This window comes from Otolemur garnettii, unplaced genomic scaffold (genome assembly GCF_000181295.1).
Source record: "Otolemur garnettii isolate 467f Iridium unplaced genomic scaffold, OtoGar3 scaffold00127, whole genome shotgun sequence".
Classification (NCBI taxonomy): domain Eukaryota; kingdom Metazoa; phylum Chordata; class Mammalia; order Primates; family Galagidae; genus Otolemur; species Otolemur garnettii.
Window position 1 is genome coordinate 1,359,418 of NW_003852522.1, and position 12,558 is coordinate 1,371,975.

Consider the following 12,558-nt stretch of genomic DNA (forward strand, 5'->3'; position numbering starts at 1 on the left):
GCTACTTGGGAGGCAGAGGCAGAAGACTCGCCTAAGCCCAGGAGTTGGAGGTTGCTGGAGAAACGCCACTGCACTCTACCGAGGGCAAAAAAGTGAGACTCTGTCTCTACAAAAGAAAAAAAAAAGGTGAATGGGGGAGGGGGTTTAAAACAGGGAGTCAGTTAGCAAATATTTTTGAAAAGGGGTTGAGGAGCGGCGCCTCTGGCTCAGTGAATAGGGCGCCGACCCCATATACCGAGGGCAGGTTCAAACCTGGCCCTGGCCAAACTACAACAAAAACAAAATAGCCGGGCATTGTGGTGGGCACCTGTAGTAACAACTACTCTGGAGGCTAAGGCAAGAGAATCACCTAAGCCCAAGAGTTGGAGGTTGCTGTGAGCTGTGATGCCATAGCACTCTACCAAGGGTGACAAAGTGAGACTCTGTCAAGAAAGAAAGAGAGAGAGAGAGGAAGGAAGGAAGGAAAGAAAGAAAGAAGAGAAAGAAAAGACAGAGAGAATGAAAAGAAAAGAAAAGGGTTTGAAAAGAAAAGAAAGGGTTTGAGGCCGGGGTGGCTCAAGCCTGTAATCCTAGCACTCTGGGTGGCCAAGGCAGGCAGATCGTCTGAGCTCACAAGTTCGAGACTAGGTCTGAACAAGAGCGAGACCCCATTCTAAAAATAGCCAGGTGTTGTGGCAGGCACCTGTAGGCTGAGGCAAGAGAATCACTTGAGCCCAAGAGTTTGAGGCTGCTGTGAGCTATGATGCCATGGCACTCTACCAGGAGCAACAAAGTGAGACTCTGTCTCAAAAAAAAAGAAAAAGAAAAAGGGTTGAGCAGAGACCTGAATGAAGAGATGAGAGAGCCACATAGATTTTATAGAAAGAATGATCCTGGCAAAGGAAACAGCTTGTACAAAGGTCCTGAGGTAGGACCATGCCATGCTTTAGGAACAACGAGGAGGTTGGTGTGGCTGGTACAGAGTAAAAGAGATGAAGGCAGAGAGTTCAGGGCCTTGTGAGCTTGCAGGGAAAACTAGGAGCCACCAGGGAGTCTGAAGGGTGGAGGAAAGCAGCCTGACTGGGGTGTGCATGGATGCCCTGTGGTGGCTGCAAGGGGAATAGCCTGGAATGGTGGGGACAGGAGGCCTTCCTGGACAGAGGCTTCAGGTGGCAGTGAGGAGAGGCAGAAACGTTCAATGCTCCTTGTCACCTCAAAATTCTCATTCCAAAATAGTATCTGAGCTCTCCCTGTACATCAGCAGAAAGCTCCTTCAGAAAGAATTTTCCTAGCCGTTGTCCAGTGACTTAAGCCTGTAATCCAGGCACTTTGGGAAGCCAAAATAGGAGGATCGCTTGAGGCCAGGAGTTTAGGACCAGCCTAGGTCCTATCTCTACAAAAAATCGATTAGGCATGGTGGTGTGTTCCTGTAGTCCCAACTACTTGGGGGGTTGAAGCAGAGGGATCATTTGAGCCCAGGAGCTAGATTGTGCCATTGCACTGTAGCCTGAGCAGCAAAGCAAGATCCTGTTTCAAAATAAATAAATAATCACCTCAGCCCCCGTAGCACAGTGGTTACAGTGCCAGCCACATACACTGAGGGTGGCGGGTTCAAACCCAGCCCAGGCTACCTAAATAACAATGACAACTGCAACAAAAAATAGCCGGGTGCTGTGGCAGCCACCTGTAGTCCCAGCTACTTGGGAGGCTGAGGCAAGAGAATCACTGAAGTCCAAGTTTGAGGTTGCTGTGAGCTGTGACTCCACAGCATTCTACCAAGGGCGGTATAGTGAGACAACAAAAAAAATCATGGGCTGAGCGCCTGTAGCTCAGTGGTTAGGGCCCTGGCCACATTGCACTGAGGTTGATGGGTTCAAATCCAGCCTGGGCCTGCTAAACAAACAAACAAAAAAAATAGCCGGGTATTGTGACAAGCACCTGTAGCTAGCTACAGGGAGGCTGAGGCAAGAGAATCACTTGAGCCCAAGAGTTTGAGGTTGCTGTGATTTATGATGCCATAGCACTCTACAGAGGGTGACAAAGTAAATAAATAAATAATCGGCTCAGCACCTGTAGCTCAAGCAGCTAGGGCACCAGCCACATACTCCAGAGCTGGTGGGTTCGAATCCAGCCCAGGCCTGCCAAACAACAATGACAACTACAACCAAAAAACAGCCGGGTGTTGTGGTGGACACCTGTAGTCCCACCTACTTGGGAGGCTAAGGCAAAAGATTCACTTAAGCCCAAGAGTTAGAGGTTGCTGTGAGCTGTGATGCCACAGCAGTCTATCCAGGGTGACAGCTTGAGGCTCTGTCTCAAAAAATAAATAAATAATCACAGCAGGCACAATCTGCACATACATTAACTAATTTGTTCATCAAACAACCACATAAGACAAGTGGTATTGCTGTCATTTCCATTTCACAGATGGGAAAACTGAGGCACCAAGCAATAAAGTAACCTAAATCAAACAGTCAGTAAAGGGAGCCAGAGTCACCGAATCCCTTTACTGCTGCACCACTCCACAGCACCTGGCCCTGCAGAAAATCAGAGCCCATACAGCCATTCCTCCAGAGCTTGCCCAGGGCCGCCTCTGGGCCACTCCACAGGGCACTGGAGACACCATGGGGACCAGAGTGGTGGTTTTTTAATTTATTTTTGAGAGAGTCTCACTCTGTTGCCCCTGGCAGAGTGCTGTGGTGTCACAGCTTACAACAACCTCAAACTCTTGGGCTCCAGTGATTCACCTGTCTCAACCTCCCAAGTAGCTCGGATTACAGGTGCCCGCCACAATGCCCGGCTATTTTTAGGGACAAGGTCTCACTCCAGCTCAGTTTGGTCTCAAACCTGTGAGCTCAGGGCAATCTACTCGCCTCAGCCTCCCAGAGTGCTAGTATTACAGGCATGAGCTACCATGCCCGGACCCAAAGTGGTGGTTTTAGCCTCATTCTTGGGTGCTGCTGGCTTTGTGACTGACCCAGAGTCCAGCTGATACCTCATCAGGCAGTCAGCATCTTGTCTGCACCCATGTTGCAGGTGGAGCTGACAAACAGCAGATGGATGCTGAACTTCGGAAGGAGATGATGGCCATTTGGCCCAACCTGTCACAAAAAACCCTGGACCTGCTAGTCACACCTCACAAGTGTAAGAGCTTAGCCAAGCCCCTGGGTTCTGACCCCCAGGGATGGATGGAGAGGGAAGGAAAGAGGAGGGCTGGGGAGGGCATGGGGATGGACCTGGGCCACAGAAGGACCCAGGACCAAGGCTCCAAGGTGGCCCCTGCCCTGTGTCCCCAGCCACGGACCTGACGGTGGGGAAGATCTATGCAGCTATGATGATCATGGAATACTACCGCCAGAGCAAGGCCAAGAAGCTACAGGCCATGCGTGAGGAGCAGGTATGTTTTCCTTCCCGCTGGAACACTGGAGCTGGGGGAGATGCTTGTCACCATGGGAACCAACCAGAATGGAGCACAGTTGCAGCCAAGTCCCAGGGCAGGTCCCCTCAAAATAGGGACTTGCCGAGGACATGTACCATGGATCAGTTCAGCTGTGCCACCGATACTTATTGAGTACCTACTGTTCTTGGCCCTAAAGGGTCCAGCTATGAGCAAGACAGACAAGAATCCTTGTCCTCAAGGACTGAGCATTCCAGGTGGGAAAATGCTGACCATAACACATGACTGAATCACATAATGTGGTGGCAAAGAGGATGTGTCATAGAGGGGAAAATGGAGCAAAACGCCCCAGGGAGGGGGTGTGCAATGAGAAATGGATGGTTAGAGGGGGCCTCTCTGAGGAGGTGACATCTAAGCAAAGTCATGAAGGAAAAGGGAAGGGAGTAGGCCAAGGAGATATGTGGGGAAGGACATCCCAAGCAGAAGGAAAAGCCAGTGCAAAGTCCCTGAGGCTGGGCCAACCCTGGAGCGTTTGGGGAACAGTGAGGAGGTGGGGGTAGTGGAACAGAATGAGTGAGAAAGTTCTGGGAGGTGATAGGAGAGATCCTTCAGGGTCTTGAGGGCTACAGGGAGGACTCAGACTTTTACTAAAGAAGGTGGGAGCCATGGAGGGTTCTTGAGCCAAGGTGGTTATAACCTGACTCAGGTGCTCACAGGCACCCTCTGGTGGTGGGAGCCAAGAGACCTGGGAGGAGGCACCTGCCCTGGTCTAGTAGGGAAAAGAGGGGGCTGTGACTTTGTGACTTGAGTAGAGTGACAAAAAGTAGGCCAGTTCTAGGTGAATTTGGAAAAGACTCAAGTCTTGCTAGATGAGACCTGAGAAGTGGGGAGCAAGAGGTATCAGAATGACTTCTGGGCACTCCCCTCACCTCCTGCCCCCACCCTTATGCTTACACACTGCTCTCTGCTGCCTCTGCCAGGACCGGACACCACTCATGTTCCAGCGCATGGAGCCCCCGTCCCCAACGCAGGAGGGAGTTCCCAGCCAGAACGCCCTCCCCTCCACCCAGCTGGACCCAGGAGGAGGCCTGTGAGTATGGCTCCAGCCAGGTGGCAGGGTGTGGGTCACTGGTGCCTAGGTTCCAGAAGCCCCCCAAGCACCCACCCGCATCCTGGCCTTTGTCCCCCACACAGGATGGCTCATGAGGGTGGCATCAAGGAAAGCCCATCCTGGGTGACCCAGCGAGCCCAGGAGATGTTCCAGAAGACGGGCACGTGGAGCCCAGAGCGGGGTCCCCCTACTGACATGCCCAACAGCCAGCCCGACTCTCAGGTGCCACTGTTTCCTCCTCCCCACACTGCCCTCACAGCTCTCTGGGGGCTGGGGTGGTTCAGGAGAGAGGTATCAGGGCCCCCACACCTGCACGTCTGCAGATGCCAAGCCACCCCTGGGATCCCTGTGTAAGGCCCCAAGGCTCACACAGCCTCACCATCTGCCCCACAGTCCGTGGAGATGCAAGAGATAGGCAGAGACGGCTACTCAGACAGCGAGCACTACCTCCCCATGGAAGGCCAGACCCGGGCTGCCTCCATGCCCCGCCTCCCTGCAGAGAACCAGGTGAGGGCTTTTACCCACCACCCTGGGACTGGACCCCCTCTCCGCACCAGGCAGAACTGGACCCCTGGAGTCTGCAGTGATGTTGGTCACCCTCGTCCACAGCCCCCACCCACTGTACAGTCCCTCCTTCTGGGCACCAGCCCAGGGTGGGACCATCTGTCCCTCTCCTGGCCATGCTTGGAGCACCTGGAGGCCGCCCTCCCTAACAGAGGGCAACCCTGGGGCAAGTTGTGGGTGCTGAGGGGAAAGAGGATTCACCAGAGCCAGGTGATAGCTGTGATCACTAACCCTCCACACACACCTAAGCACACGTGCACACCATGCATGAACATGTGTGCCCACCTATGCACAGACTGCACATGCACACGGTCGTATGCGCACCGTGCATGCATGCGACACGTGTGTACGTAGACATGCCCACGTGGCCTGCACTTAGTACGTGAGAGGTTCTAGGGCCAGGTAGCAGAATCCTTAGTGGGTCTGGGGGTGGCTGGGGTTTGTATTTTGTCTGATGTCAGTAGGGACTGTGGGCGGAGCAGGGGCGTGCGCCTGATTGTGTGTCTGTGTGTGGCTGCTTTATCCAGCTGCCTGGCCCTCTTGCCTGAGTGGGGAGGTGATCCCACTGCCACAGGCTCACCGGGACAGAGGGGCTGGCAGTTGGAGGCATGTTTGGCTGCCTGCCCAGCCTGAGAGGCAGCCCACCACCTGCGGACCATGAGCACCAGGGCTGAGCACATCAGACTGCGTCAAGCTTCCTGTGTGCTGTGCCGCGCTGTGTGTGCATAGGGTGGGAGGCTGTGCTGTGTGCCTGGTTGGGCCAGAGTTGCCCGAGGGCCTGGCCTCTGGCTGCTGCAAACCCAGGTGGAAACACCTAGTGTGCATGTGCCTTCCCGTTCCTGTTCTAGCTCGAAATTGAGCTGCTGGGCCCTAGGAGAGGGTTGGGACAAGCCCAGAGGACAGCTACCACTGGAAGCTTCGAGTGTCAGCTGGGGCCAGGGTCTGGGGTGCATCGCATGTGGCTCCGTGGCCACCCCGTCCCATCTGTCAGTCCCATGCCTCTGCCATCTGTCTGTCTGTGTCTCCTGTCTTGTCTCCTCTGTACTCATGGGAGGGCAGCCACCAAGGCCAGGGCACCTACCCCACTCTCCAGGGACTTTAACTTTTCCTTTCCCCCCTCCTTTCTCCGCTCAACTTCACCTCTCTGGATTCCTTCCTTGGCACCCCATCCACGTACCACCACCTCACTCTTCCTCTTGCCTTTTATATTTATTTTCTTCTTTCTGTTTTTTCTGTGTGCACCATCCCGTGGGGCTGTGACAGAGGAGGAGGGGCCGGCCACGTGGGAATAACCTCAGTGTATGTACTGCACCCGCCCACCGCCCTGTGGGCTCTGGCCCCCTCTTCCTCCCCACCCCCCCTCGTGGGAGTCCCATCATCTCTCACCCCCCCAAGCCCCCTCTTTCTTTGCAGGCCACACCCCCTCCCCCCATGGAGCCCCATCCTTGTGTGTTGTGTCCTGTGTGTGCCCCGCGTTTGCCCTGGCAGGGCGGGGTCACCTCCACTTCCTTCTCTTCAAAGCCCCCACAGGGCCAGGGGACACCGTCTCTCCAGGAGGCTGACCAGGCCCATCCTGCTTGTTCCCCTGACACCACTGATCCCCTGGCCCTGTAGCCTCCTGCCTAGGGTGATGTTTCCTGAGCTCAGCAAGGCTGGGCCTTACAGTGGGTGGAGGGGGTGTCTAACCCACCTTCCTTCTTACCTCTTCTGCCTTCTGTAAGGGTTCTGTCAGGGCTTGACCTGGGGTGCAGTACCCCAAGGATGGGAAGAGGGAGCCCTCAAGGGCCTCAGATGCCAGGGTGGCCTCCTGGGAGCTTTCCAGCCTGGATCTAAGCAGAGAGAGCCAGATTTGAGGGGCAGGAGAGCACAGCGTAGGCCCTGAACCTGGATGCAGACCAGGTCAGCCAGCCGTGAGAGGCAACAGCTCCCATCCTCCCTGGAGATCAGGCTGGGCCAGGGCTGGGGTGAGGCCACGAAGCCAGGTTCCTAGGTTTGCACCCTGAATGTGGGGAGAGCTTCCCTTTAGCCAACCTACCAGACCCTGCCTAGGCCCAGGGCTGAGAGGTGGGGATCAGATAGGGCCTCCTGGCCAGAACCTAGAAAGGTCCTTAACCCTGTCTCCTGAGGACAAAAGAGCTTTCGGTCTCAGCGTGTCCTCAGAGCAGGTAAGCTGGGCTGTGCTCAGGGCCTGGTTGACTTGGAAAAGCTAGGGACCCACAACACCTTCCCTGCCCCAGGATGGTCACTAAAGGCCGCCCAATGGGCTGCTGCAATGGGGCGGGAAGGATCATCACCACCTGCTGCTGACCACTGACCCTGGCCCGCTGGCCTGTCCCCCCACCCAGACCATCTCAGACACCAGCCCCATGAAGAGGTCAGCCTCCGTGCTGGGCCCCAAGGCCCGGCGCCTGGACGACTACTCGCTAGAGCGGGTCCCACCAGAGGAGAATCAGCGGCACCACCAGCGGCGCCGTGACCGTGGCCACCGCGCCTCTGAGCGCTCTCTGGGCCGTTATACCGATGTGGACACAGGTGGGCACCCCCATGGGGGCCCAGGAACGGGAGGTTCCAGGATGAGAAAGCTGGGCAGAGGAGACACTGAGGGTGGAAAAAGGGGAGGTGTCCATGGAGAGGGGACAGAGAGGACTAGGCAACAGTGGCTTCAGGGCCTCCCTGCTACGGTCCAGGGTCAGGCCTCTCTCTAGGGACCCCAAACCTCAGGGTGGTCTTCTAAGTGCACATCCACCCCACCCTCCCTCATGGCTGTCTGTCTGACCCCACCCGGCCCAGGCTTAGGGACAGACTTGAGCATGACCACCCAATCTGGGGACCTGCCATCAAAGGAGCGAGACCAGGAGCGGGGCCGGCCCAAGGACAGAAAGCATCGACAACACCATCACCACCACCACCACCACCACCCCCCACCCGCTGACAAGGAGCGCTACACCCAAGAGCAGCCTGACCACGGCCGGGCCCGGGCCAGGGACCAACGCTGGTCCCGCTCACCCAGCGAGGGCCGAGAGCACATGGCACACAGGCAGGTGGGTGCGGTGGGCAGCAACCTGGGCCCAGGGCTCAGGAGCTGGGAGGAGGGGAGGGGGCTGACCAGCCATCCATCACCCACAGAAGGTCCCCTAGTCAAAGGTCGATGGCCACTCCAGACAAGTGGGTCCCTGATCCTTGGTGGGCTGTGACCTCCAACCCTGCCCAGCATCAGGCCACCCAAGCCAGGGACCACCCATTGGGGATGAAAACTGCCCCCTCTGCCACGCCGGCTCCCCACTCCATCTCCCCAGACCCTTGCCCGCCCACCGCCCCCTCCTCACCCAACCGCAGCTGTTTCCTCTTTGGTTGTGGATCACGTTTAAGTTCAGGGCTGTGCTGCCCCATGCCTTTCGCTTTCCTTTAACCCGGCTTCCCTTTCTGTTTCAATTATGATTTCTGTCCTCTGGACGCCTGTGAGTAATTTTTGAAACTTCTGCTATTTTAACCCCAAAACTTACAAAACTCCATTTCTCATTTCTCTTTTCACTTTGTTGTGTTGGTTTTCGACTCGACTCCCCCCCCCCCTTCTTGTCTCTCTCACTCCCTCCTCCCCCTCCTTCTCCCTGTGGCTGTTGCTTTTCTCCTTTTTTTCCATTCTAATGTCCTGTGCCTCTCCCACTTCCTCCTCCTTCCACCCCTTTCCTCCTGGCCCCTTTCCCATCCCCTCTCTTCCACCCTTTCCTCCCGGCCCCTCTCCCACCCCCTCTCTTCCACTCTTCCCCTACCCCTCTCTCATCCCCTTTCTTCCTCCCCATCCTCTGTGTCTCCTCCCATCTCCTTCTGGTTGATTTTGTGGTACCTTTTTTTTTGATTTCCTTTGTTTCAATTTTCGTGTAGGGCAGTAGTTCCGTAAGTGGAAGCCCAGCCCCCTCAACATCTGGTACCAGCACTCCGAGGCGGGGGCGCCGCCAGCTCCCCCAGACCCCCTCCACCCCCCGGCCACACGTGTCCTATTCCCCCGTGATCCGTAAGGCCGGCGGCTCAGGGCCCCCACAGCAGCAGCAGCAGCAACAGCAGCAGGCAGTGGCCAGGCCAGGCCGAGCGGCCACCAGCGGCCCTCGGAGGTACCCAGGCCCAGCAGCCGAGCCTCTGGCCGGGGAGCGGCCACCCACAGGAGGCCACAGCAGCAGCCGCTCACCAGGGATGGAGCGGCGGGCCCTAGGCCCTGCCCTGAGCGAGTCCCCTAGGGCCTGTCGCCATGGTGGGGCCCGGTGGCCGGCATCCGGCCCACACGTGTCTGAAGGACCCCCAGGTCCCTGGCACCATAGCTACTACCGGAGCTCCGACTATGATGAAGCTGATGGCCGGGGCAGCTTGGGCAATGAGGAGGCCACAGCTGGGGCCTACGACGCGCCACCCGCTGTGCGACACGCATCCTCAGGCGCCACTGGGCGCTCGCCCAGGACTCCCCGGGCCTCGGGCCCAGCCTGCGCCTCACCTTACCGGCACCGGCGACTCCCCAACGGCTACTACCCGGCGCACGGACTGGCCAGGCCCCAAGGGCCAGGCTCCCGGAAGGGCCTGCATGAACCCTACAGCGAGAGCGATGACGACTGGTGCTAAGTCTGGGCGGGGTGGCGCCCGCCCGGCCCCCCATGCACCCCACGCACACACCCCACCCAGAGGAGCCACGCAGAGGCCACGGGGCCCAGCACAGAGGGCCCAGAAGAGGGCCAGCCGGGAGACCCCAGACTCGGAAGGGGCCAGGGCTGGACCACAAGGGTGTCCCACAAAGCGCCTTGGCCAGAACACACTCTCCTGGGAAGCAACAGCACCTCCCACCCAACCCCATCCCCACCCACCCACCCACAGCAGGGGATCTTGTGTGGGGGGCAGAGGGCAGACAAACCATGCTGTCAAGGGATTTGAATTAACTCAGACATTTTTGGAGAACCTTGGGGAACATGGAAAAAAAAATACACAAAAAAACATTTTTAAAAGAAAAAAAAATGGGGGAAAAAATAGCTTCTATTGATGAGTTTTATCATCTCAATCGAATCTTTCCTTTCCCTGGTAAATGCGAGCTGGTGGCCGCATGTGGCAGAGAGCCGGAGGAAGTGGAAACCCAGCACCCCACATGGACCACCAGATACAATCGCATCCACACACGTTCAGACACAGGAGTGCTTGCTGGTTATACCAAACCCTACTATTACTGCCTGCAGAAATCAATTTAAAAATAATAACAATAAATGATTTTTAAAAGGACAAGAAAATTAATGATTGAGAAGAGGCACTTTTTTCTGACATTTGGTCCTGCTCGAAATAACAAAAGAAGAAAAAACAAAACCACCACCACCACCAAATTCCTTTGCTTCTTTTTTCCTTTTTTCCTACCTTGTTTGAAAACCGTGGGCTTGGGACTGTGAATTATTGCATGAGATTAAACAAGAGGAAAAAAATAAAAAACACTGAATCAAAGGGCTTTTGAATGGGAGTGGTCTTTGTTCCTTGGTGAAGCACCCGGCTTGGGTCTGTCCCCTGAGGAATCAGAACAGCTTGGGCTTTGTTAGCTACTAGAAGAAGTGTTTGAAAGTGAGAAAGATAAGAAAGCTATAGGTCTCTGGCTCGGTGCCTGTGGCTCAAGCGGCTAAGGCGCCAGCCACATACACCTAAGGTGGCGGGTTCGAATCCAGCCCGGGCCCACCAAACAAAAATGATGGCTGCAACCAAAAAATGGCCAGGCGTTGTGGTGAACGCCTACAGTACCAGCTACTTAGGAGACTGAGGCAGGAGACTCGCTTGAACCCAGGAGTTGGAGGTTGCTGTGAGCTGTGATGCCATGGCACTCTACCCAGGGGGATAGCTTGAGGCTCCGTCTCAAAAAAAAAAAAAGAAAGAAAGAAAGCTATAGGTCTCCAGTCCCTGGCTCTGCAATGTCTGGGTGTTGTCCCAAACCCCTGTAGTGAGCCGCACAAGCTTCCTGCCTCACAGAGCTCAGAGGCCAGAGCTGGAGGTTTCCTGACTGCATTAGTGTCTTGGGAAAGCCACAACCAAAGACCCTAAAAAGGTCCTGGCCAGCTGTCCTGGCTGGGGAGCCGGGCAGAGCACCCTGTCCCCCACTAAATGCTATTAGCCAGTGGCCCACTTTCCCCCTGATGCTTAGGCCTCAACTAAGAGTCACCATCCTAAATTATAAACCACCCTATAGGGTTGGCTGGCAACACCCATGAGGCACCCAAGTCATCAGAATTCCTACTGGGAATGCCCTGCAGGAGCCAGCTGGCAAACCTGGTTCAGGGCACCTGTGTCCTGGAAGGTTTTTCACAGTGAGGGGTTGGCCCCCACTCTGTCCCAGCCTTTGGCACCTGCCAACCCAGCTCACCCACCCCCAAGCACCTGTTTCTGAAGGACCCTGCCCTGATACACAGACTATCTTGAGATGTCCCCAAATTACCCACAGCTAGAGGGATAGTTCAGGGGTCCAAGTCGGAGTAACCCCAGGTATGGCAGGGAGTGGTCACAGCCAGCCCAAGGCAAAGGCAGCTCATTGGAGGTACAGGTGGGGGCAGGGTTCTCATGGGTGGGCCGGACAGCCTGTCCTCCATTAACCTTCAGCCTCACCCATGCTCCTGCCCACCTACCTGTACACTTTCACTCCTACCTTCCAAAAACCAGCACACAAAGGAAAGCAATAGAGGACCCCCCCCACCAGAACCTCACCTCCCTGTCTGTTCGTGATTGCTTCTGTGAATATTGTCTGTATCCACAGATCTGTAGACAGATTAGGAGGGGAGGGGACTATTTCCATTCATATGCACAAAGGGCCAGTTATTCCCCTTGTTTTCATTGTGGCCAAGGGCCTTTTTCTTTGCCCTGAAAGAGGAGCTCTTGGTTCTCTCCAGAGAGGCCATAAAGAATTCCCCAAAATCTTCAAAAAAAAATGACAGATGGTCCTCAGGAAACATCTCATGCAGTTACCAGATGAAGAATTAAAAGCCAGGCATGGAGAGACTAAACCCAGATGTCTACTACACCTTAACTTTGGGGCCTTTCATTAGACCCTGAGGAACTTAGCAGTTCCACCTCTGCTGGCATGCTCCTCCTACAACTCAGCTCCAACGTCAGTGGGTGTCACTTCAAACAAGTGATTTAACCACTCTGTGCCTGTTTTCCCATCTGTAAACTGGAGCCACAATTAAGATGCTTATGGAGATTAAATGCATTGTTCTACAACAGTAATCGGCATGCTTTCTCTCTGTCTCTCTTTCTTTCTTTTCTTTTTTTTTGAGACAAAGTCTCATTCTGTTGTCCTGGGTGGAGTGCTCTGGTGTCACAGCTCACAGAAACCTCAAACTCCTGGGTTCAAGTGATCCTCCTGCCTCATCCTCCTGAGTAGTTAGGACTACAGGCACCCACTACAGCCCGGCTCCAACTCCTGAGCACAAATGAACCACCTGTCTTAGCCTTCCAGAGTGCTAGGATTACAGACATAAACCATTGCACCTGACCAAAAATTAAC

The 12,558-nt window shown here is 55.5% G+C and overlaps 1 protein-coding gene across 3 annotated transcripts in view; it reads left to right on the plus strand.

Moving 5' to 3' along the window:
- Positions 1–10,517, plus strand: part of CACNA1A (calcium voltage-gated channel subunit alpha1 A) — a 247,828-nt gene extending 237,311 nt beyond the window's left edge. For 2 of the 3 annotated variants that reach the window (XM_012810147.2, XM_012810146.2), the window contains 9 exons: positions 3,016–3,123; positions 3,276–3,376; positions 4,357–4,466; positions 4,571–4,709; positions 4,881–4,994; positions 6,315–6,350; positions 7,397–7,583; positions 7,842–8,092; positions 8,934–9,860. In XM_012810147.2, coding sequence (XP_012665601.1) covers positions 3,016–3,123; positions 3,276–3,376; positions 4,357–4,466; positions 4,571–4,709; positions 4,881–4,994; positions 6,315–6,350; positions 7,397–7,583; positions 7,842–8,092; positions 8,934–9,659 — 1,772 coding nt within the window. In that variant the 3' untranslated portion in view covers positions 9,660–9,860. Of the gene's footprint in view, positions 1–3,015; positions 3,124–3,275; positions 3,377–4,356; positions 4,467–4,570; positions 4,710–4,880; positions 4,995–6,314; positions 6,351–7,396; positions 7,584–7,841; positions 8,093–8,933 lie in introns of all 3 variants that reach the window. The other variant, XM_003797905.1, reaches the window with a different exon arrangement.
- The last annotated feature ends 2,041 nt before the right edge of the window (positions 10,518–12,558 follow it).